The 24,303-nt window shown below is 45.6% G+C and overlaps 2 protein-coding genes across 3 annotated transcripts in view; one reads left to right on the forward strand and one right to left on the reverse strand.

Moving 5' to 3' along the window:
• Positions 1 to 1,202: 1,202 nt before the first annotated feature.
• On the forward strand, positions 1,203 to 20,493 carry jupa (junction plakoglobin a). Of its 2 annotated transcripts, XM_056409253.1 has the most exons (16): positions 1,204 to 1,332; positions 10,919 to 10,968; positions 11,335 to 11,502; positions 11,609 to 11,856; positions 12,396 to 12,634; positions 13,227 to 13,428; positions 13,777 to 13,921; positions 14,131 to 14,234; positions 14,356 to 14,694; positions 15,554 to 15,706; positions 15,828 to 15,947; positions 16,053 to 16,203; positions 17,689 to 17,810; positions 17,914 to 17,953; positions 18,422 to 18,561; positions 19,481 to 19,568. In XM_056409253.1, exons 2-15 carry the CDS (start codon positions 10,956 to 10,958, stop codon positions 18,556 to 18,558), a joined length of 2,181 nt encoding a protein of 726 aa, XP_056265228.1. In that variant the 5' UTR covers positions 1,204 to 1,332; positions 10,919 to 10,955; the 3' UTR covers positions 18,559 to 18,561; positions 19,481 to 19,568. The 2 variants fall into 2 exon arrangements, with proteins under 2 accessions (XP_056265229.1, XP_056265228.1); XM_056409254.1 differs by lacking the exon at positions 18,422 to 18,561 and having other exon boundaries at positions 1,203 to 1,332; positions 19,481 to 20,493.
• Positions 20,494 to 21,371: 878 nt separating this feature from the next.
• The window catches only part of LOC130190152 (Kv channel-interacting protein 2-like), a 10,806-nt gene continuing 7,874 nt past the window's right edge, over positions 21,372 to 24,303 (reverse strand). Inside the window, exons 8-9 of the mRNA XM_056409425.1 lie at positions 23,185 to 23,247; positions 21,372 to 21,419 (exon numbers count right to left, since the gene is read on the reverse strand). Coding sequence (XP_056265400.1) covers positions 21,372 to 21,419; positions 23,185 to 23,247 — 111 coding nt within the window. The remainder of the gene's footprint in view (positions 21,420 to 23,184; positions 23,248 to 24,303) is intronic.

The following is a 24,303-nucleotide window of genomic DNA, read 5'->3' on the forward strand; positions in this document are numbered from 1 at the left end:
TTTTAAGCAAAAGCTCCCTGACTCCAGTTGTCAAATGTTGATATTTGCTCTTCAATAACACACTAAATATTTCTAAGACAGCTGATTGGATAACACAAGCATGTTTTCTAAATAAATGATTCATATAATGTTTGATTAAATTGCGATGGGCATTTTTTTAAAGACCAAACAATTAACTAATTAATACAAAATAATCTGAAAAATGGTTGATATTGAAAATATGATGTGTTAGTTAAAGTCACTTTTATTTGTGTCATTTTACAATCCAATGTTACGGAAGGAAATGTTAAATTATTAAATGTATTCATAAGCTTAAAACGCAACAACAACAACAACAAAAAGTAATAATAACACAAGCTACTATTTGTAAAAACAAACAATAACACAGGAGAGTTCCTGCCATAATAATCTCCTAGGTCTCCTTTTCTCTCCCTCCTCACTAACACCTCCATAGAAACTATATTATCAGACCAAGGAATAAAAAGAAAGGTTGTGTTAAACAGATGACGCAATCACACACAATCCCTGTTTCTCCGTGGGAGCAGCGCCTCTGACTGCGCGTCGCTTCCCGGCTGCAGTGACGCGTCACGGGGTCTGGTTTCGTGCTGTAAGGTGCGGTCCGGTCGTCATACAGGTGCGCGCTTCGGTTGCTGGCACACAGCGTCGTTGTTCTGTCTTCACATAAACGAAAAAGGAAAACAAGAGCATAACAATAGTAATACAAGCTGCTTGAGCCACTCAACATGTTATATAATTTCCCACTTTACACTTTTATAGTATGCGGCTACTGTCATTCGACTACTTGTTAGTATGTGTGACCTCAACTTTGTATTTTGCTTTTATATAGACCTTTTATACTTTGTTTACACTCGTGTAAATGTATCCTATAAATGTTTTTAAAAATAGAAATAAACACATTAAAGGGCATATTTGACAACGTTTTTAATAATATTGTCACTCCTAATTTAATACCCCTTGGGATAATCTCTTTTTTTATTTAAGTTGTATTTACTTTAAACCACAATATTACTGTGAATTAAATCAATTTCTGAGAAGTAAACTTCAGCTCTCTGTCGTGTCCTCGCCTAACAATGAACCAAGCGGTGACGCCGGGAGCAGCAGGGTGGGGTCGGGGCGCGGAGGGCGGAGTCTGGGCTGAGGTGACGCTTCTTTTACCCGTTTCTGCTCAGTGGACTGTCGGCCAGCAGCAGCAGCAGCAGCAGCGGAGAAAGTGGAGTGAAGTGAGGACGGAAAACCCCCGACAAGTGTCCCCTCGCGGAGAAAACAACACTGTTCTGGAATAAAATTAAGCGCGTGCGCGTGTTTTGACAGGTAAGACTCAATGAAGTTGCGTGCACTTTCTCCAGCTGCTTTTTGTCTTTGTTATCGTCGTGTATTTTTTATATATTTTTTTACCCCTCTCAATATTCGAGCGTGTGCTAGTCGCTATGTGGCTTTCTGTGGTCGCATGTGTGATCACGTGGGTCGGTGTAGGGTCTAATTGTTCCTCTTCGCTCACCTGGGTGTAAATCCAGCCTTGTGTTTGGAGATCATTTCCGCATGCCTCGCGCTGCTCCGCCGTGTCGGAGGACAGCGCGAGCTCCCTCAGGCCTCAAAAGTTTCCTTTCTTACGTTAAATACATGTTTGGACCGTTCAAAGTGTCAAAGAGCCCGTTGTGACTGATCGTATCGATGCTTTTGGGCCGAGTATCGATCAGTTAACTTGACGTCACTTGTCAATAGTGTCCTACAGTGTCATTGGTGCGGACCGAGTATGTGCGCGCGCACGCGTATTCATGCCTGTGTGTGTGCGTGCGAGAGAGGCAGGTGAAGAGAACGAGCTACTGTTGAAAGTATGAGGTTACAGAATGATACGCATTGCATTTTACGGACAACAAACCTTTATCTTTACGGATAACTCGTAAATATAACATTTTATATACATATAAAAGTTAAATAGCAGCTGTTTTGTTTATAATCCATTAAAAGTGTCAGTTTTATGTATAGTTGACCAAAAGGATCAGTTTTTCTTTGTCCTTGCTGAGGACATTTGGATTTGATTGTTTTGAAGAGGTCATCTAAAAAAAAAAATTCAATATTACAAATCAACTATTAATCAAAAAGTTGACCAGCCAGTTAATTGAGAAATCTAAAGTAATTCTAAGTTGCAGCCCTAAAAAAAAAAAGAATCTCAAATTACAGTAAATAATACAATAAACAAATCGGGTATCGGTGAGTAAGTTCCTTGTCACACAACGCTGTAATGTGTGACGTTGACTAATGACTCATGTTCCTAAAATGTGTTGTGCTGTTTCTGTAGCGCCCATCCACTGAGCAGAGATGTCTCCAGGTGTTGCCAAAGCGTCTATGAGGTCATAACCCTCGTCTGAACATGCTCCAGACTTGACGGGACAGCAGGTTTTCTATCCCGCTTATTCGCCGCAGGAGCACACATTTCTTTTATTACATTCCCACTGAAGTGAGCGAGTAAATCCCCTGAAATCGGCGTCCATTTTAAATTACTTTTATGTTTTATCCGCTTTCTTCTCAGACATTTCCGGATTCCTCTGCCGCCAACTTTAATATCTTTTTTTTTTTTTTTTTCAAGTGTAATTTAACAAGGGTCAAATTGGATTTGCAAGTGAAACTTTTCTTTCTTTTGGACTATTAAGCACTTGATCACATTATACCAATTATCTTAATGTCGTCTGATTATCAGCAAGTAGCCACACCGTGAAGCCCAGGATTGCTCCAAACGACTTTTGGCACCCTCCTTGCTCTCGGACCACCGCGTCCAGCTGAGGCTGTTGAATGCGTGTCGGGTTGAAAAAAGACGGCATTGAAATACTTCGTGCCTGTCGGGCCTCCGCCGAGCGCCCCCTGGGTCTGTGTCATCGAGCAGCAGCAGGCAGCACCCTGGCTGGAAAGCTGTTCCTGTCTGCCCCCGGGGGAGAGGGTAGATGAGTGGGAGGGGGGGGGGGGGCGACTTACTGTCGATTTCGACCGCTACAGCTGTGGTGGCTCGTTGATAATCCTCCAGCCCCCACACACGCCCCCCCCCCCCCCTGCTTAATTCCCTGATACTGTCCTACATTAGCAGAGCAAGAGGCCAGGAGATCCTTCACTGTATATAAATAGGTCTACACTTTGCAGAGGGAATGACTGAATGTGTCGCATATCATAACCTCCTTTGTTTAGCGTGATGGATTTATTTTTCAATGGATTCCTTCTCTTGCCTCGTCTGTGTGTCTGCTCAGCGGGGCCTGGCTGAGTACTTTCCAGGGGGGGGGGGGACTCTGTTACAGCCACTCGTCATGTGACCCGCTGTGGTGTTTGCACACCACCCGGCCTCTTGTGTTTTGCGGTTTCCATGGGGAAGGGGGGGGGGGGGCGGGGCGCAAGAGGCAGGAGAGATAAAGTTTTCCATCAGCTAAGATAGGAGTCTCTGTGGCGGGCCAGCTTCGGAATCTCCGCGGGGTTTAACTCCCTCGAGGCTGCAGAGGAACTCCTCTCGAGCCAACGCTGCGGTCGAACCCTGAAGACACCCAGCACGTCGCTGGGATCATTATCTCTGACCAGAGGACCGGGCGTCCCATTAACCGGTGCAGGTAAACCAGGCAGGTGTGTGCTAGAGTTCCAGAGAACTTGAATCGATCAAGCCAACAAATAATTGTTTAGGATGAATACGGTAATTGGCAGGACTGCCGAAAAACATTTCACGAAGACACAATGGTTTAATGCTGAGGCCGGCCGTCTCTGAAATGAATTATTCAACTTCCAACCGTTCACTTGGTTGGATAAAACGAGGACAAGAAAATGTCCCTTACTCGAAATGTCAAGTAATGGCTACTTCTTCCCATCACACGCACTTAGGCGCAATACGAGACGTCTGCCAAGTTTCAAGTCGACGCCTATTAAAGACACCCAGCAGCAGCGTGCTGGAAATAGCTGACCCCTACTGTTTTCCTCATGAATACATTATCTTTTGATTTCTTTACGGCGTATCCGAGCAGGCAGGGCGGAAACTAGACTCCGTCACCGACTCCGAAAAGTTTTCACAGTTGGATGAATTGGCTGAGTCGTACTTCTCAGCACATGGACTCTGAGTCCAGTGGTGTCAGTTTGTTCCTCCTCCGTTCCTTATTTACACCGCTGTGAGAGATTGAGAAACGGGATGACCCCAAGGGTGCGGTTGAAACAGAAAGTTATTAGATGTGCAACGATGATGAACATCGGCTTTTCTCAAGGAAGTTGTTTGTGCATGCGGTCACTCGGTTCCACGACGGTCTCACAACTCAGTTTTTGATTATTTTTCTTTTGTAGGATTTCAAGATCTCTCGGGTTGAGAAAGTTGTGCAACCTCGAGGCCCGTGCATACTTTACCAAACACTGGATGAGCTGAACTACGCATGGGGGCTTTCACACAACCAGGGCTGTTCCTCATCCTCCGTCATGTCTTCGTGGTTCCTTTTTTTGTTTTGTTTTTGTTGACTTTTTAAAAGGTTAATAAAACAAATTACATAACCCACTACATTTTTTTATATCATGCTATTTTTTTACTCTTAAAATATTCAGACCCGATGTTTTTGTTTTCTTAACGGAACAAACTCGACTTGAACTGGTTCCAGCCGAGCGTCGTCTTCTCTCAGGTCCCTTTAGACTCTTGCCCTGCTCTCCAAAGCACCCCCTCCCTCGTGCCTCTAATCTCCCTGAAAAATTAATCATCTGTCACATCGCCTCAGAGCTCAGACGCACACCGATGCGTGGCGGTTCAAGAAGAAGAAGAAAAAAACTCCGTCAGGCCCCTTTTCTTTTTTTAAAACCGGGTTTCAGATGCAGCCACCAAAGTTGGCCGGTGAACGCACACACAGCCATCTTGATGTGCTTCAGCCTTTCTGGTCGCATCCAGTGACACTCGAAACCCGGTTTCCTTTTCACTGGGACGGCAGTCAGTGGGACAATGCGGCTAATCTGGTCCTCTCCACCCCAAACAAAATCACACAGAGGCTCTCTGTATCAGACGGAGTTCATCCTCTTCCTTCCTACCGCCTAGCGAGCGGCATGGAGGGGCACATCCTGCTCACTGTAGCCCAAAAAAATTGATTAATGGTGCTAAAAACACTTCTCTTTTTTTTTTAAACCAACTCTTCTTCAGATGTTCACATCACCACGTCTTGATTATTTGTCCTCTTTCTGAAATGGAAGACACTCTTTGGACGTACTTCTGTGTTTATTATCTCCTGCAATGTGACCAACGCAGTTAACTTTGTGGGCCTATTTTCAAACTCTGGTTTATTGTCACACGGGGGTGCACCCCCTTTTTGTCCTCATTCCCCCCTCCTTTGTCGGCTTTGTGTAATCTGATCCCGCTCCCCTCCGAGGCACCTCCTCCGAGACGGCTCGCGTTTCCTTTTGACTCCCGGCGAGATCCCACGGGAGTAAACAACCAGTTTACAGCCACCGCACTCTGCATCCAGCGGCTTAACTCAACTCGTTAAAGTCGCTGCAGTGAATCGACTGACGGATCCGAGGCCGTTATCCTTTTCTGCTGCTTGTTTTATTCGTTGGCACGCCGACTGTCGCCGAGACCGTTTCCAGCCCGGGCGAAGAAGGGGAGTGCACTGTGCTGCAGCCGCCACATTGAGACAGTCGGGTTGTGTGTTGCTCAAGTGCTCCCCAGCAGCATCTCATTGTCTGTCCTTTCTCTGTGGGCTCTTGGCATGCCGGCGTTGCTATGGTCTGGATGTTATCATCCGCCCGTTAGTCCATTGACGAACGCGCCGGCTCGACGCGTGAAGTAGTTTGTCACCTGTATTTTTTTTTCTTTTTTTTTTTTTTCATCCACGGTGTGAAAGTGCATCAACTTCTCCTCCACGGCCAGACAGCCCAGCAGCTGGTGAGTCAGATAGTGTTGACCACCACTTCCTGTCACCCTCCACAATGAATCCATTAGCTGTGCTCCACTTCACATCCTCTCTTATTGATTTTATAACAAACAACCATCCAGTTGGCCCCCGCTGCCTCCATTACAGGGCCATGACGGCTATCGAGTGTGTCTCTGTGTGTATGTGTGTGGTTTGGGGACCAGGAAGATTGGTGGGGGGTGCGAAGCTGTTTCCCATTGGGACAGTTGAACCTCTGTGGAGTCAGAGGGCACAATGTCAACTACCGCCTCTCGGCTCTGGAGGCTCAGCTGGCCTTTCACCGTGTCGGGAGGATTGGGCTGTGTGAGTGCACGGTGACGTGTTAAAGGCCTCTGGTAAATGGTGTCTAGTAAGAGGAGTGTGTGTGTGTCGCATGTCACGGGGTAGACGTGTGTGTGCGCGTGTGCAGCCGACTAGTATAGTATAGTTGATCTGTGCAGATGGTGCAGAAAGCTTTACATGTGGTAAAATAATCTGCTTTATTTGCATTTCAGCCGAAACATGACATTAGAAAGCTTGTTAGAAATCACAGAGCATCAGACAATGTTTCTACAACGAGGCTACAATGTTCTGACAACCAGGAGACTTTACAATCAACATAAACAAAAGATAAATGTTTAGTTCCCCCCCCCCCCCCCCCGAGATGTGAATTGAAGGGATGGATTGACATTTTCGTGAACCCGTCCATACAATAAACAGGAAGTTAGATTAAAAGAATACTGGTTGAAGTTGTAAAGGAGGTTGTGTTTGACTCTTTCCTGTAGTTTTGTGAGCTTTGGAGTTACCGTGCTCGTAGGTGGATCGTGTCGTCTTTGGACCGAGCCCGGCTACCTTCTGTTTCTAGTCTTTGTGCTAAGCTAACTGACCGCTTGTTCTCGTTTCATACATAAATGGCGACGGTGGTATTAATCTTCACCTCTAACTCTTGGCAAGGAGGCGAAATAAGTGTTTCCAAAAAAATGTCAAATTATAACGTGACACTAATTTGGCACGCTTCATCTTCTCAAGCGAGCCCATCAACGCCCAGAAGAGCTCGGTGACGTGTTGTTTACACCTCTGACTGCCCAACTGGCTCGAGACTAAACGACAACAACTCACCGCCAACTCTCAGACGTATGCTGGAAAACGACCAGAGCACATCTCCAGCCCCCCGGGCCTCTTCCCTGACCTGACTCAGTCCTTCTGTGAGACGAAGGAGTCAAAACTCTGGAGCTCTGGAATGCGTTTTCTTTTTTTTTTCTCTGTTCGATTCAGACATTGTGACATAACGTGTAAATTATCGCGATGCTTTATTGCGGAAGGTAACGTGTCAGAATCATCAGTTTATCCACTTTAGCAAGAAGGTGTATTCAGCCTCGCCCAGTTAACGCATTCACTCACACACCACACCCTCGTGACACTCCGTCAAACGTGTGTGTGTGTGTGTGATCCATTGTCTCAGCAGCCGCTCCCTTAGTGTCTGCTAGTTTCAGTCCTGTATTAGTGAGACCTTTTTTTTTTAAAGTGGAAAGACGTGTGTACTTTTCAACACGAGATTCACTCGTGGAGACGGGACTTTACAACGTTGGTGTTGAATGTCACACCCTCGTTTCACCACCGCGTGCCGAGCGCTAGCCATCTCTGCTGTTCCAGTGCAACTCGTTGACTGATATGCGTTTTTGCTTTTTACCTTCGCATTGAAAATGCGGAAGGTAATGTTTTGATCGCCATTTATTTATTTGTATGCGTGTATTCGCATAAGTATGAAATCGAATCGCATGAAATTTGGTGGGATGATTGGTTATTTTCCGGGGACCATTTGATTCGATTTTGGGATGGATCGGGTCAAAGGTCATGAAAAGGTCAACATCTTCTTTTTACCATAGCAATGTCAATTTATATCCAATTGGCATGCAAATAATGCCAATCTTGTGATATGCGAAGGTATGCGCTCTACCGAGTGCCCATCCTAGTTTACCGTGTTTTTACGGGCTTAAATGGAGTCGTCCACGGAGACCGTCGGTTGCATCGCACGGTAGTGATGGAGGGTGTGAGACGTGGTTATCCTGAGAAAAGAAAGTTTGTCCGGCGTGTTCCTGTGTTCTGTCCGTGTGGTTGGATGGATGGAGGTGAAGACGCTGATGGATGGAGCGAGGTGCAGTGAGAGTGAACGGACGCGTCACTCATTAACTGGAAGAGTGCAAAGTCCAGTCGGACGCACACAATGCAACCAACGGGGGAGGGATCCGCAGATAAGCCTCGACACTCCGTTGTACTCTCACCATGTTATAACAAGTAAATACAAGTTGGATGTTTTTGTTTCTTTGCTTGGTTTTTACATTTTTTTTTTAACTTTGCAACATGTTTATAAATCTAAACTTCAAATGGTTTTCTTTGATTTTCTTGGCTCGGACCACAGTCACGGGCAATTTGGGGGGAGGAAAACAGATGAATGAGAGAACCCAAGAAGGGAACCGCGCTTATCGGCAAACAAGCGAGCGTAGCTTCAAACGTCAGATGGGCCGGTGGATAACCCCCCCCCACACTCCACTGTACAGCGCCTGAGCAAGGGCTTCGGTAACCTAGGAGATCCGCGGGGCGTGTCGCAGCATTGCAACAGTTGGCTGAACCCGATTCGCCTCGCCCAGAAAAACAAAGACTACACAAATGCTGGCCCTGATTTACAGGGAACCGGGAAGTTGTGTGTGGATGTGCTGCGAGAGCCGGAGCTTGAAACGAGTAAAACGGGCCTCGTTTTATATCTGGGGCTCAATCGAATGTTTTGAGATGATATTATTTCTTGCAGACGTTGATTAAATCTAGTCTGTCAGATTTATTTCCATATTGATCGCTGGGTAGATGATATCAGGATTAGTTTACAATCTTGGTGGAGAAGCCCTCGTTTATAAAGAGGGCACACCTCTTTTTGTTGTTGTTGTTGTAGGACTACGCAGTGATTAGTCTGCATAGTTTCTGCCCCGTGAGTCAGGGCGGCGTGTAGCTGCATGCGCAGACGGTCCTTCGGGCGCCGGTCCTGCCGGATCTCGTGCCAGACGGACTCCGGCTGAAACTCGCTGAGCTGCTGCTCCCATGAGGGGCTGAGAGGGACCGATCACAAGAACATCAGGTTCAGGTGTTGTTGAGCACATCGACGGTGACTAACGCATGCAGGTGGTGACTTGCACGCGAGTTAGCAGCCCATTAAAGTGCCACAGAGAGACGACGGAGGACGGGCTGCATGAAGAACATGCCACACACACACACACACACACACTCTGTTGCCAGTTTTCCGTCACCACACAAACTAATGGGAAAGCCAACCTCCTGCAGAAGTTACACTGCCGTGCAACTCCGCACATCGTGTGATACCCAGGTGAGGAAAAGTGGGCCAAGGGACAGAAACCCGACCCGTCCTTACGCAAAGCCAGAGGGCAAAACGAATAGGGGGCGGAGCTTAAGTTCACGAACGGCTCCAGTGTCGAAGGTAGACGGAGAGACGTGCAGTAGATCGGCTTTGTACAAATTCCTCTCCTCGGAGCCCATCAATCAGCTCTGCAGCGCTCACTCGATTGCTAAGTGGCGTGAGTGTGTTGCGTGCATTTGAATGTAAGCAACGGTCACGGTGGTAATTTAGGGGTTTATTACATCTCATGTTGTGCCGACGCAGCATCTTGACGTTGGGACTTTCCGGCCCGACTTGTTTTCTTAGTTGTGAAGACGGGAGTGTCGGTGCTTTGTGCACGGACTCGTGTGAAGAGCGATGGCCAGATGTCGATGTCAATATTTCTCCCTTTAATCCTTTATCTGTCGACTCCCAAAGAACCTTCAGAAGCGCATCTGCAGAACGCTGAAAGCACAATGCACTCGTGCAATGAGCTCTGCAGCCGGCAAACATGTGAAAACACTCGTGGACAGCACAGTGAACGCATTGTGTGCGTCATGTCGGTCGTCTGCAGACTTCTGGGTGACGGCGAGGGTTACCGTGGCGATGGAAAACATCCAGGTGGTCTGACGGCGAGAGGTTGCTTTCATAACATGACAAGGAAGTCCTGGAGGATTTTGAGGTTGCAAATTAGAATATAAGATGAGGATATTATATTCAAAAGAAACCTGTATCATATTTAGACAGTTTTAATTAAATATTCAATTTAATATCTGAGACGTGTTATATTTTGGGCAGGAAGTCGTACCCGTTTGCTTTATCTTCATAAAGAATTGTACGATCCAGTAATATTCAAGCACATTAGACTAGTGTAAACATTATTATTTTACTATAAAATACATGAAGATGTCTGAGGGTTGAGTATACCTCATTTAATGTAGAGAGATGCTATCATAATGAAGGTGTCGAGCAAACCTGCACAAGTAGTAACGGGTAGACTGGCAGTTACGCAATCTTCAGCACTGATTTTAAAATACCACTCAAAATGAACCTGGAAGGCAGGTGGTTTCTTTTTTTAACTTATTTATGTAATTCAGTTTAACTGAACAAAAAAAGAATGCGACAAAACATTGTAAATGACAAAGGAGAAAAAAATAAAGAGGCAGGTGGGTCTTTGTAGTTGAAATAAGAAAAGTGAAGTTGTGTGAGAACACGAGATGTTTGTACGCACACATTCCCGCAGTGGTGTCGAAACCTGACGAGCAGGTTGCTGATTGCCATGCGTCAGCAGCGGGCTGCTCCCACGGCGGTATGGGCGGAGGCCCGGGGTGAAGGGTCACTTGTGCTGGCTAGCATTCCTGTCTTACAGCTGCCTCGTTGTCCCGCCCCCCCCCCTCCCATGAGCCTCTGCTGCTGCTCTGTCGTCATTCAGGCCCGGGTGCACGGCTGCGAGGGGGGTGGGGGGCTCATCTTGTAAAGTGTCATACTCTGGTTGCATATCGTGGCTGTTGTGGGAGGCGGCAGACAACGCCCATGAATATTAATCTAATATATATTCATGTTGTGAAGTTTATCTCCATCGTTGTAGCAGAAGACGTGTTTTTAAATCTCGACTTTCTTTTGTGTTTTCTAGGTTTGCTCCAGCGTTCTTTTGATAACGGGAGGCAAGGATGTCAATGCAAAGTAAGTAATTCACAAGTCGGCGCTTGTTTAAAAAATATAGTGATTTTATGTTTTTTGTTTGAATTAATAAATAACTAAATCATCACTGATTGCACCAGAGTTTGGCCAGAAGGCCATTTTTCACCTGTAGTCCATTCAGTGTGTCGATTAAAAAAATAGTTTCTGTATTTTCAATTTCACTTTTGTATTTCTCACCTGTGTAAATCTGAACATTACCGTTCCTACTTCCATCAATTGTTTTCACGTATTTAAGGTCACTGCCGTGTAAAGGTTCCCTTTTACGTGACGCAGAAGTAAAAACACTCGACTTGTTTATAAAAGCCTTTCTTTGCGACGCCCCTAATGATTCCTCTTTGCGCGTGGCAGTGGGTGACCCCGCCGACAGCGGCATGGCGAAGGTGGAGAAGTGGCAGCAGACGATGTACGCCACGGACTCGGGCATCCAGTCTGGAGCGACCACCGTCAGAGACGACGGCGAGTTCACCACCTCCAAGCACTACACCATGACCACCACCGTCACGACGGAAAAGCCCGGTAAGCGACGAGCGCCGGGCCCAAACCAGCCAGCGTGCGTACACCTGTAGGCCCCGCCTTTTTAAAATTCATTACATGTGACCTCACGGCCGCCGTTTCTCGGTAGATGTGGAGGCCCACTACACCAGGGCCCAGCGGGTGCGGGCCGCCATGTTCCCAGAGACGCTGGAGACGGGCACCACCATCCTCTCGACGCAGACGGACCCGTCCCAGATGACCAACGTCCAGCGGCTGGCGGAGCCCTCCCAGATGCTCAAGATAGCGATCGTCCATCTGATCAACTACCAGGACGACGCGGAGCTGGCCATGCGCGCCGTGCCCGAGCTCACCAAGCTGCTCAACGACGAGGACCAGGTGACCCGCGCAGAATCCCGTCCACGCCGATTGGTCACCATGAGGGACTTATGAGCTCGTTATACTCAATTCAATTCAGTTTATTTGTATAGCCCAATATTACAAATTTGTCTCGGAGTGCTTTACAATCTGTACACATAGACATCCCTGCCCCAAAACCTCACATCGGATCAGGAAAAACTCCCAAATAACCCTTCAGGGGGAACAAAAGGGAAGAAACCTTCAGGAGAGCAACAGAGGAGGATCCCTCTCCAGGATGGACAGGTGCAATAGATGTAATGTGACCATAAGGACAGATTAGAGTTAAAATACATTCAATGAATATATTTACTTGAATGTAAGAAACTAAATGCAGCGGTCCAGTTTTCCCCTATGTTAAATATAAATGTAGATGCATGATGTGGGGGTTTTGAACACGTTTGAAGCCGGCATGTTGAACTTGAACATCCTAAACGCCACACTAATATAGAAGTAGCATTGGAACCATGTCGTCGCTGACGCGCGTCTATGATTTAAAAACTGACCTCGTCTTTCTCCAGGTGGTCGTCAGCAAGGCGGCGCAGATCGTCAACCAGCTGACCAAGAAGGAGGCGTCGCGCCGTGCGCTGATGCAGTCCCCTCAGATGGTGGCGGCCGTGGTGCGGGCGATGCAGAACACCAGCGACATGGAGACGACGCGGGCCACCGCCAGCATCCTCCACAACCTGTCCCACCAGAGGGAGGGCCTGCTCTCCATCTTCAAGTGTGGAGGCATCCCGGCTCTGGTCCGCATGCTCAGGTACAGACCCACGGAAAGAAGGAAGACTCATTCGACTTCAGTCGCTCGTGGCTCTGATCCTTGTCGTTGACTTTCTTATATTCAGGTGTGAAAGAGAACATTTGCCTTAAAACGCCTTTTAGTCGATTTGCATTTCAAGTCCGGAGTCGAATCCTTTTTTCTTTTTTAAGATTTATTTTGTATTAACAAATTTTTTTTTTACAGGATATTTGTAGTGAAATAGCCAGCATTTACAGTTTGTTATACTGAAAATATTATTTTACCAAAAGAAAATACACAAATGTATAACCTTGTAGAAAACACCACACAAGGATGATGGTTTTTTTTTAACATAAGATGAAAACAAGGAGAGAAAAAAACAAGACAAAACAAAAACATTACATACACTTTTCCCCATCCCACCCCTCCCCTTGTATGGCTCTAAGTTTCCTTTCATTTATACATCTACACAGTCTCAGAATCCTTTTTTAAAGATTAAACAAACCCCGAATTACTTGGAATCACTCGGCACATTTCCTACCCGCGAGGACATATTTCCGTTATTGTGCGTCAGCAGTTTGTGATCCACTCTTGACCCGTTTCCCTCCCACAGCTCCCCCATGGAGTCTGTGCTCTTCTACGCCATCACCACGCTCCACAACCTGCTGCTGCACCAGGAAGGAGCCAAGATGGCGGTCCGCCTGGCCGACGGCCTGCAGAAGATGGTTCCCCTGCTGAAGAAGAGCAACCCCAAGTTCCTGGCCATCACCACGGACTGCCTGCAGCTTCTGTCTTACGGCAACCAGGAGAGCAAGGTCCGTGTGCAGCTCCCAGTGCATGTGCTCTAATGGCGGGTCCATTTCACGCCAGGACTGTAACCCGAGACTGTCGTGTTTACTCGTGTTTTTTGTTTCGGGCGTGGCATGTGAGAACAGAGCTGCTCAGGTGCCGCCGCAGTCGGGCTCTGGGTGTGGTTGTGTGTTGAAAGGTAAACTAGTTGCGGTTTAACTGGCGTTGCTCTGCCAGGACGGGCCACAGCGTCGAGTGTAAACCGTTAACAGCTGCTCCTATTTTCTTTCTTCCTTTTTTCAAACTACTTAAAGAAAACATGTCCACGCCATCTGCTCTCCTGTAAACTCAAACGCGGTCCTTGTCTCTCACAGCTGATCATCCTTTCCAACTCGGGTCCCGAGGGTCTCGTTCACATCATGAGAAACTACAGCTACGAGAAGCTGCTGTGGACCACGAGCCGCGTGCTCAAGGTCCTCTCCGTGTGCCCCAGCAACAAACTCGCCATTGTGGAGGCCGGTATGTGAGGCCTCATGTTCTCTCTCTCTCTCTCTGTCTCTGTGTGTGTGTCTCTATATGTGTGTGTGTGTCTCTCTGTATGTTTTAGCTGGATGAAAGGTGTGTGTATTCCTACAGGTGTGTCAACCTGAACTGTGGCTACTGTCAACCACGGTGCTACGCGACGGCACAATTCCGGAGCTGTTGAGTGATGTAACTTCTCTGTGCAGGTGGTATGCAGGCTCTGGGCAAACACCTCTCCGGCTCCACCCCTCGTCTGATGCAGAACTGTCTGTGGACCCTGAGGAACCTGTCTGACGCTGCCACCAAACAGGTCCGTGTCCTCTCTCGCGTCCGCTCTCTTCTCGGCCTCTGCTCAAAACCTGTTCGCTCCTCATTCGACCCCACGAGGAACTTTTTTTCCTGAACGCCTTCTCGTCTCCTCTGGTCTCCAGGAGGGCATGGACAGCCTCCTGCAGGTGCTGGTGGGCCTGCTCAGTTCCGAAGACCTCAACATGCTCACTTGCGCCACCGGCATCCTGTCGAATCTGACGTGCAACAACGCCCACAACAAAACCCTGGTCACCCAGGGCAACGGCGTGGAGGCGCTCATCCATGCCATATTGCGCGCCAGCGAGAAGGAGGACGTGACTGAGCCGGCCGTGTGCGCCCTGCGTCACCTGACGTCGCGCCACCAGCAGGCCGAGATCGCTCAGAATGCTGTGAGGAGGCACTACGGCATCCCCGCCATCGTCAAGCTGCTCAACATGCCCTACTACTGGCCCGTCATCAAGGTGGAGAAGGGGGGCGCATCGGGGGGGATGGGAGGGGCTTGATGAGTCGATGCTCAGATAAAAATGAGTTAAATGATTCTTCATGCATTTTGTTCTAATTGGTTTGCAAAGAGGAATGTTTTCAACATCATTTTCATGAGCTAAACAATATGACTGACTCTTGTTTGATACCATAAGTCTAGAAAGGGGAAGGGAGTGTTTCCTACCATGATGGGTTTTACAAAAGATGGAGAATAGGACTCACTAGCCCGCCAGTATGTGTCGTTTTACCTTTATGCTTTCCCTCTGACGTAGACCAGGGCTTATTGGCTACGTGTACCCTGATTTTGGAGCATATATAAAAATGCATAAGTAGCTGTTAATATTTAACGCAAGCACTGCACACCCCAGCGTGTATATTATGCCATATACATCGGTTCTGTTTAGTTCTCATGTGACGAAGGCTAAGACTAGGCATCTACGAAATGTTCCCTTTTCAACTTTGAGTATCCTCAATTCAAACTAAACATCTACAGACCAATTAACGTAAGATATGCATCAAGGAAGAAAAAAAAAAGGATCTCAAATTGCTCAGTGAGAGGTGTTGACTGGTTTGAGGGACTGGGGGTGAACGGGGAGGCAGATGGGCCGAGGGGCCGGCAGGTCCTGCAGGAAGCCAGAATCTCATCAACCCGAAGGAGCGTGTAATGTCCCGACAGCAGGAACCGTGTGTTGTGCAAGACCCGGAGAGTTCATGGGGGAGAAAGATGATCAAACCATGGATTTTGCTCGAGGTCGTTTGTCTCGTTTTGCTTGCTGACCAGTCGTCGTGAACAGCGCCATGACGAGATCTCCTTGTTCCCCTCTTTCCTGCCTTTAGGCCGTGGTCGGCCTGATCCGCAACCTGGCCCTGTGCCCAGAGAACCAGGCCCCTCTGAGGGACGCCGGGGCCATCCCTCGCCTGGTCAACCTGCTGCTCAAAGCCCACCAGGACGCCCAGAAGCATGGCCCCTCCTCCCAACAGACATACCAGGTGCCTGCTCGCGGTTACTGATTAACTGTGTGTGGGTTTCAGGGATTGTGGGAATTGGCGGTTGTGAATTATTCCTGAATTCCCGTACCCCTGCGTAACATTTCATTCGTGCTCTTCACAGGACGGAGTGAGGATGGAGGAGATTGTGGAGGGATCCACTGGAGCGCTGCACATCCTGGCAAGAGACCCCATCAACAGGGCGGAGATCGCCAACCTGCAGACCATCCCCCTGTTTGTTCAGGTAGAATAGGAAACTGAAAGCTCCCCAGCGTCGCCGTCTTAAAGACTTATGTTGTTTCTGTTTAACTCATTTCCTCCCCCCCCGTCCCGTCCTCTCTCTCTCCAGCTCCTCTACTCTCCAGTGGACAACGTGAAGCGCGTGGGCGCGGGCATCCTGTGCGAGCTGGCCCTGGACAAGCCGTCCGCAGAGCTCATCGACAGCGAGGGGGCGTCGGCTCCGCTGATGGACCTGCTGCACTCCAACAACGAGGGCATCGGTAGGACGCCCGGATAATGCACCGCCGTTAGCCGGCCGTAATGTAGCGTTTAGGTGGAAAGGAACTCAAGTGCTGTACTTACTGTAAGTGCAGTTTCCAGGTGCTTCCCTCCACAGAACGTGTCCATTTTGTGACACGGCATACTTTTAGCCCACTGCATTTCATATAGCACTTTTTTTTTTTTTTTAACTGCCATCTGATTAATAAATAGGGTGCGGTGTTGGAATTTTAAACCTACGTGTGAAGTCTGACTGCATGACACCAAAATAAATAGAAGATAATTAATTGAGTCCAGAATAATCTGCATACTTATCTGTTATTCTGATACAGGCTGTATCGGAATAACTGGAAGATGTTTATTATAGCTTCCTAATATAATATTCTGTTGTGGCGGTTTATTGCCAGGAGTTGGTTACCGCTCCCTTTTTGTATGACAACTATGAAGCTAACGCCAGCAACTGGTTAGCTTAACTTCACCTGGACAAAATAATATTTAGACTAACCAAAACAACATATTAATAAGTGAGCTAACAGGCTTCATATACACGGTTACATGTTTTTGTATTTGTCATTTTGCACAAGATTTAGATTATAGGCAAAAATAATTACATGTGGCAAAAAAAATATATATACTATTGTGTGTATGGAGGCTGATTTTAAGGAGTCTCGCAGCCGTTTTAGCGCCTGGTGGTTTGGCAGCTGCTCCTCGTGTCTCTCCAGACGGCAGCAGGGTAAACGGGATGTCTGTGAACGCCCCCTGAGCTCTTCTACCGGGATCTCTGACGCTCGGCAGACGGGTGTCAGTGGGCGGGGCTTATCACCCGCAGAGCCCTCCTGTCCTGCCGTAAACATCCCGGGCCAGTTTGTAATGTTTGCAGTCGAGATGCTTCCTGTCGCTTCCTCTGTGAACGTTGACAAGAACTCGGCACGTGAACTTCTTAAAGTTTGTTTATGAAAGACGGACGTTCTTCACCGGGATGGAGATGTGTGATTAAGCGTGGTATCGATCTTCATATCTAACTCCTGGCAAGAAATTGAGTGAGTCGGTGGATTTCCGATGTTGGAAAATTCTTTTAAATAAAGTAAATCCCTCAATGTGACCGGCTAATAGTCCTGAGGGGAAAAAAGGAAAAAAATTGGCTTTTTAGCAAATGTCAGCACTAAATAATCAGTCTTAGCTACCTTAACATAATGTGTCTTTCAGTTTATTACATTTTTAAATATGGAAGTACCACGTCTGAATTGGGCAAGACACACACACACACATATATGTTAATACTATACTGTTTATGCCCTCCATCCATAATGCGTCAGGGAGTACCTAATGTACAAAATCAAGATTGTTCTGGTGCATTAGAGTAAATTGTGAATTTGGGTTGGTTTCTAGTTCAATACCCCACACACTGTAATATATATTATTGTTAAGGAGAGAGGAGGGTTTTTGTACGTTGCTGAATGCATCTATCCTGACTCTTTTCCCCTCAGCCACTTACGCCGCGGCCGTGCTCTTCCGCATCTCCGAGGACAAGAACTCCGACTACAAGAAGCGCGTGTCTGTGGAGCTGACCCACTCCCTGTTCAAACACGACCCCGCGGCCTGGGAGCTTGTGAGTGTCTGGCGCCCTCCGCCGCCAGGATGACATCACCTTCCATAATAAATAAGCCGTCTATATTCAAGCGTTGACTTTTGACCTCTCGTGAACTCCGCAGGCCCACAACAGCGTCCCGATCGAGGGACCCTATCCAGATGGTGAGTCACGATGTCTGAAATGTGCACACGCGGCACATTCCTCGGCACCGTGTCGGTCAGCGTTGAAATACTGTAATCCGCTAACGGGTCGCCTCCCAGCTGCAGCCTACGGATGCATTTACTATCATTCGGGCGTGAAATAAATACTTCCACTTCAGGCTTTCTATTAATACATCACTCCCTGAACCGCTTTGAGAAGTCTGAAAGCTTTTCGGCCCATCGATCTCCTCCCTGGTGCGTCCTCATGTGTTTGCATCCTTCTCTTAATTCCCGTCCATTTCCCCTCCACGTTTCTCCTCGTTTGGTATTTTCTGTCTCCTCTCGCGGTCGTCACGGCACTCCAGAGATGTGTCGAGTGTTTTAAACGATCTTCCGCTAGCTCGACCAATTCTCTGTGCTGCTGTTCCCGCTAAGTGTCATGAGATCGGTTAGTTTAAACTTTAGTGCGTAACGAGTAATGTGTTGCAGAGCTGGACGCCGCGTACCAAGGCTACGGAGGCTACGCGGCCGACGTGCCCATGGACGGCATGGAGGGAGTGATGATGCAGGACGAGTACCCGGGTGGCATGGCCTACGACAGAGGCCAAGGGTACCCGGAATATTAAAAGGTCGGTACACGCCCACGTTGCCTCAGCCAATCGGGACGAATCGTCTAAAATGAAGAATCTTGCATTCTTCTCATTAACATGAAAAAAAAAATGAAGTGACGAAATAAGACGTCATTAAATCAAACTAAATATCCTTCTTCATGAGCAGGTTAACACTCGCGTTCCCAACAAGGACAAGATACTACTGATGACGTATTTTAGAAGTACGATATAATAATATTTGGAGGAGAAATTCTGGGTATAGATTCAACTAAATGTATGAGATAATAAAGCAAAGCGATATTTTGATTCCCAAATAAAATAAGGCAATCGACAACACGCTTCTCATGTCGTCATAGTAACAGATGATTGAGGCTCAAGTGGTGTGCAACATCGGTGGTATTGAAAACATTTAAATCAGACTAACATTATTTAAGCATTATTGTATCAGGAATTCTTCACATCCACTAAATGTTAATTAACTTATTTTACCTTTTTAATAAGAAACTAAGGTTGTTGTCTTTTCAGTGCATTTCTTCATCTTGTGAGTTTCGGTAGAATTTCCCACGAGGACTAATATTTAGTTTTGTCTGTGATTTATGTTGCTGTCATTCAAAAGCAACACAGATATGCAATTCCTCTGCCAAAACATAAGCGGCTGATCCAGATCAGCGTGCGGAAATATGTTACTCGCTGGTTTGAAGTGGGTGGAAAAAAACATAGAAATACAGAAATCACTCTTGTGAAATATTAAAGTTAAAAAAAAACAGTTTGAACTTTGGCTGAAATGTTGTGTTCAAGATCATCGTAATAAAGTAGGTCATCGGGGCCTTTTCAAAGACTGTTCGGTTACTACAACGTCATAACTTTTAAATATAATAACGGTTTTGAGCTCATCTTGATATTGTGACATCATATTTTTCTTTTTACTCTCCACAAGGACCCCGAGGAGACGGCGACGTGGCAAAGGAAGTGCCGCCATGCGGCACACTGGGACGAAGAAGAGAATAAAGGCGTCGGTAGAGATTATTCCCTCTGCTCTCAGCCGGATGTAATATATGCAACTATCACCGAGTACGGGACTCATAATCTTAACAGGGCTCAACTTTGTTTAAAAGCATAATTTTGCTGATTATAACTTTTTGACGATGCTTGTAGTTTTCTGTTAGAAAACCTTTTTTAAGAGTGTGTATGTGAGCGAGTGCGCATGTGAGTGTGTGTGTGATTGTCTGTGTGTGTTTTATGCTTTTGGGTGGGTATTCTATGCCAAAGAGATTTTATTTTGTGATGATAATCGTGTAGCTTCCTCCCTTTTTTTTCTTCTTTTTTAAAACATTTTTTTTTTAAAGAAAATGGGGAAAAGAACAATGAGTACTAGTTGAAAACACTGCCAGAGGAGGCTCGACGTGCACGGTGCACCTGCTCACCGCTAATGTTTCTTTAACACCTTTTTGTAAAAGTCCCGGCTGTCCACGACGTCGTGTTGACATTATATGCCGTCGACTTTCTTCCGCTGTGACCAACTGTTTAGAGTCGGTGAAGAGTTCGTCTCGCAGCACTAATTCAGTAGGCGTGAGCAAACTAGGAGAGGGAGGTCTGTGACGGACCCCTGAGAGCAGTGTAGGGCTGCACACACACACACACACACACACACACAGAGTGTAATCACCTGTATGTAAACAAGATGCTGGTTTGATTTTCAAGAATTGTGGCTCATCTTTTATAAGTTATTCATCACCAGAATATCAACAAAGATGTCTTTTTTTATTCGGAATATAATTTAGAGACAAGTGTAATAATTTTCACAACAACATGGCTGCAGTTGTTTTTAACCGTGTGAGGATAAAGTCGGGGCGGCCCTACAGCTGGAGCAAACTACTGACGGGGAAATTTGTCTTTCTACTTAAGAGTTTTTACTGAAATTTTGTTTAATAAAGGATATATTAAACCCAACGTGGTGTCCATGTTTGAAATTATTTACAAGTTATCCAAATTTGAAAGTTATAACTACACGCTTAATGAAATGACTTTTTTTCTTTTTGGGATTTTATATTGATATTTAAACATTTATTTTTGTCAAATGTGTATCGTGAGGAGTAGTTAAGGATTGTTGAGTGATATATTTTATACAAGTGTAGACGGGTTAGTTAATTGCCGTGCACTTGTTTAGTGTAACCTGAGTGAAAGTACAATAACTCAAAAGAACAAGGACGACCCCTCCTGGCCCAATGTGCCGTCATGTAACGCCTCCATGAACATGAAAGTTTTGTAAATATATACTTCTTTTTTTTTACAATCATAAACCTCGGTTCAAACCATTGACACTCTCAAACTATAAAATGACCTGAAAATCTATACTCTCACGTCCAGGACTGTCAATTAGTGGATGTAATATTCCCATTTTTGCATAGCAACTGTTTTATTCAACTTCATCATCTGAATTGCTACCATATATCCATATAGAAAATATATTTACACTTAAACTGCACATTTCAATGGCCAGTCGAAGCTCACATGTCATGCAGACACGATATAAAGTATTGTAGAACACGTGAGTGGAGGAGGGCTGCGTGAGGGCAGACGTGATAACAATTTACTTTTAAGATTATTGCTTGGGACTGGAGATCCATGAATGCCGGAATCCACTTTTTGATGTCTCCAGATTACAATCTTAATAAAATAAAAAAACATTTCACAAGAGGTGTTTTTGGGGAAGATGTCCTCAGGCCGTGTGGATCCTGCTGCCCTCCGGTTCGGGGCGCAGAAACACCGTCCACTGCAGCCTTCGGGCAGCAGGGAAACCCTTTAACGTCTCTAGTGTCCAGCGACCTTTAGATCACGTTGTCGAACATGTGCATGGACTGCATGATGCTCTCATCCTGCAGAGACAGTCAGTTACTGAGGAGGCTGCAGATGGTAACAGGTTAAATATATTTGCAGAAAATATATTTATATATATATGTATATATATATATTATATACACTACCATTCAAAAGTTTGGGATCACTTAGAAATGTCCTTATTTTTCAAAGAAAAGCATTGTTTTTTTCAATGAAGATAACATTAAATCAATCAGAAATACACTATACATTGTTAATGTGGTAAATGACTACTCTAGGTGGAAACGTCTGGTTTCTAATGAAATATCTCCATCGGTGTATAGAGGCCCATTTCCAGCAACTATCACTCCAGTGTTCTGATGGTACATTGTGTTTGCTAATCGCCTTAGAAGACTAATGGACAATTAGAAAATCCTTGAAAACCCTTGTGCAATTATGTTAGCACAGCTGAAAACTGTTTTGCTGATGAGAGAAGCTATAAAACTGACCTTCCTTTGAGCTAGTTGGTTATCTGGAGCATCACATTTGTGGGTTCGATAAGACTCTCAAAATGGCCAGAAAAAAAGAACTATCATGTGAAACTCGCCAATCTATTCTTGTTCTTAGAAATGAAGGCTATTCCATGCGAGAAATTGCAAATAAACTGAAAATTTCCGACAGCGGTGTGTACTACTCCCTTCAGAGAACAGCACAAACGGGCTCTAACCAGAGCAGAAAGAGAAGTGGGAGGCCCCGGTGCACAACTCGGCAAGAAGACAAGTACATTAGAGTCTCTAGTTTGAGAAATAGACGCCTCACAGGTCCTCAACTGGCAGCTTCTTTAAATGGTACCCGCAAAACGCCAGTGTCAACGTCAACAGTGAAGAGGCGACTCCGGGATGCTGGCCTTCTAGGCAGAGTGGCAAAGAAAAAGCCATATCTGAGACTGGCCAATAAAAAGAAAAGATTGGTATGGGCAAAAGAACACAGGCATTGGACAGAGGAAGATTGGAAAAAGGTGTTCTGGACAGATGAATCCAAGTTTGAGGTGTTTGGATCACACAGAAGAACATTTGTGAGACGCAGAACAGGTGAAAAGATGCTGGAAGAGTGCCTGACACCATCTGTCAAGCATGGTGGAGGTAATGTGATGGTCTGGGGCTGCTTTGGTGCTGGTAAAGTGGGAGATTTGTACCAGGTAAAAGGGATTTTAAATAAGGAAGGCTATCACTCCATTTTGCAACGCCATGCCATACCCTGTGGGCAGCGCTTGATTGGAGCCAATTTCCTCCTCCAACAGGACAATGACCCAAAGCACACCTCCACATTGTGCAAGAACTATTTAGAGAAGAAGCAGGCAGCTGGTATGCTGTCTGTAATGGAGTGGCCAGCACAGTCACCAGATCTCAACCCCATTGAGCTGTTGTGGGAGCAGCTTGACCGTATGGTCCGCAAGAAGTGCCCATCAAGCCAATCCAACTTGTGGCAGGTGCTTCAGGAAGCGTGGGGTGACATTTCAACAGATTACCTCAACAAATTAACAGCTAGAATGCCAAAGGTCTGCAATGCTGTAATTGCTGCAAAAGGAGCATTCTTTGACGAAAGCAAAGTTTGAAGAAAAAAATTAATACTTCAAATACAAATCATTATTTCTAACCTTGTCAATGTCTTGACTATATTTTCTATACATTTTGCAACTCATTTGATCAATAAAAGTGTGAGTTTTCATGGAAAACACGAAATTGTCTGGGTGATCCCAAACTTTTGAACGGTAGTGTATATATATTATATTTATGTATATATATGTATATTATATATATATACCCTTTCGCATGTCTCCAAGAACTCCTCGATGGTGACCACGCCGTCATTGTTCTTGTCCATTTTCTGGGAAATACAACACACAAGCACAGAGATTTCAATTTCAACTTGAAGGAACCCTGTGGAGCTCAACATCACTGACCAGCCGTACCGCTCAGAGACAGTTCTCCATGAAACACCGAGGTTCTTCACTCTGGAGCACTAACGTTCATATTGCCAACTCCTCATCTTCACTCAGTAACTTCTAACATAGATTAAGGGCCAGCCTGGGGACTCAAGACTGAGCCGTCATGTACATATTGTTTTGTATTTGTTGATGACATGTATTGTGTGTTGATGTTTGAACCCACAGGACCATAAAGGACAATGAACTTGTTTATCGTGTCTTATGTTCGATTCACCACATTTCACTTTATTCTTGTTTATTACTTTAGGTGAGAACCTTGTATAAGCCCTTTGGGTTTCTTTTCGCACCTGCACTCATTTCTTTGTCTTTTAATAATGTTACATGTGTACTGTTTTTCTTTTTTTGTGCTAATAAATAAATAAATATATAAAATAAATGATCAGTAGAGCGACGTATTGCCTCCCCACACACTCATAGAGAGACAAACAAGTTAGGGGCCTGCTCGGGAAGATACATTGCAGGAGAAAAGCAGCAGGTGCACAGTAGAGAGCAGTAATAGAAATAAAAATAAAAGTAAGAAAACATATATTTCTGTTTGTGGTCAAAATTATACAGGGTACCTTCAAGAAACCTAAAAAAATCAAAACTCATTAATCTAAGATTATTTTAGATGTAAAAATCATCATATAAAAAAACATTACAAATTCAGGTTTTTGTGAATGTGGAGAAAATATATGCAGTTGTAAAAAAAAAAGGTGATATAAAAGTTTTAAGATGATCTCTGAACATAATTTCACAAACTCAAAAGTCTTACCGAGTCCTGTTTGAGTCCATGATTTGAACGGTCACTTTATTTTCCCTTTTTCCTCCAGATTCTGCTGCCCATTGCATTACAAATTGTAGACCAAACAGTTTGTACCACTACATTATGAGAACAATGTTAAAGTAAAGATCTGAGTAGTTCTGGTGAGAGCAGTACAAACTGAAAAAACGAA

This window comes from Pseudoliparis swirei, chromosome 24 (assembly GCF_029220125.1).
Source record: "Pseudoliparis swirei isolate HS2019 ecotype Mariana Trench chromosome 24, NWPU_hadal_v1, whole genome shotgun sequence".
Lineage (NCBI taxonomy): Eukaryota > Metazoa > Chordata > Actinopteri > Perciformes > Liparidae > Pseudoliparis > Pseudoliparis swirei.

Excerpts from the sequence above, each read along its gene's own strand:
- jupa (XM_056409253.1), top strand. Across the intron at positions 11,503-11,608 it reads CGTCACGACGGAAAAGCCCG|ATGTGGAGGCCCACTACACC; the intron begins GTAAGCGACGAG and ends GTTTCTCGGTAG. Across the intron at positions 12,635-13,226 it reads GCTCTGGTCCGCATGCTCAG|CTCCCCCATGGAGTCTGTGC; the intron begins GTACAGACCCAC and ends TCCCTCCCACAG.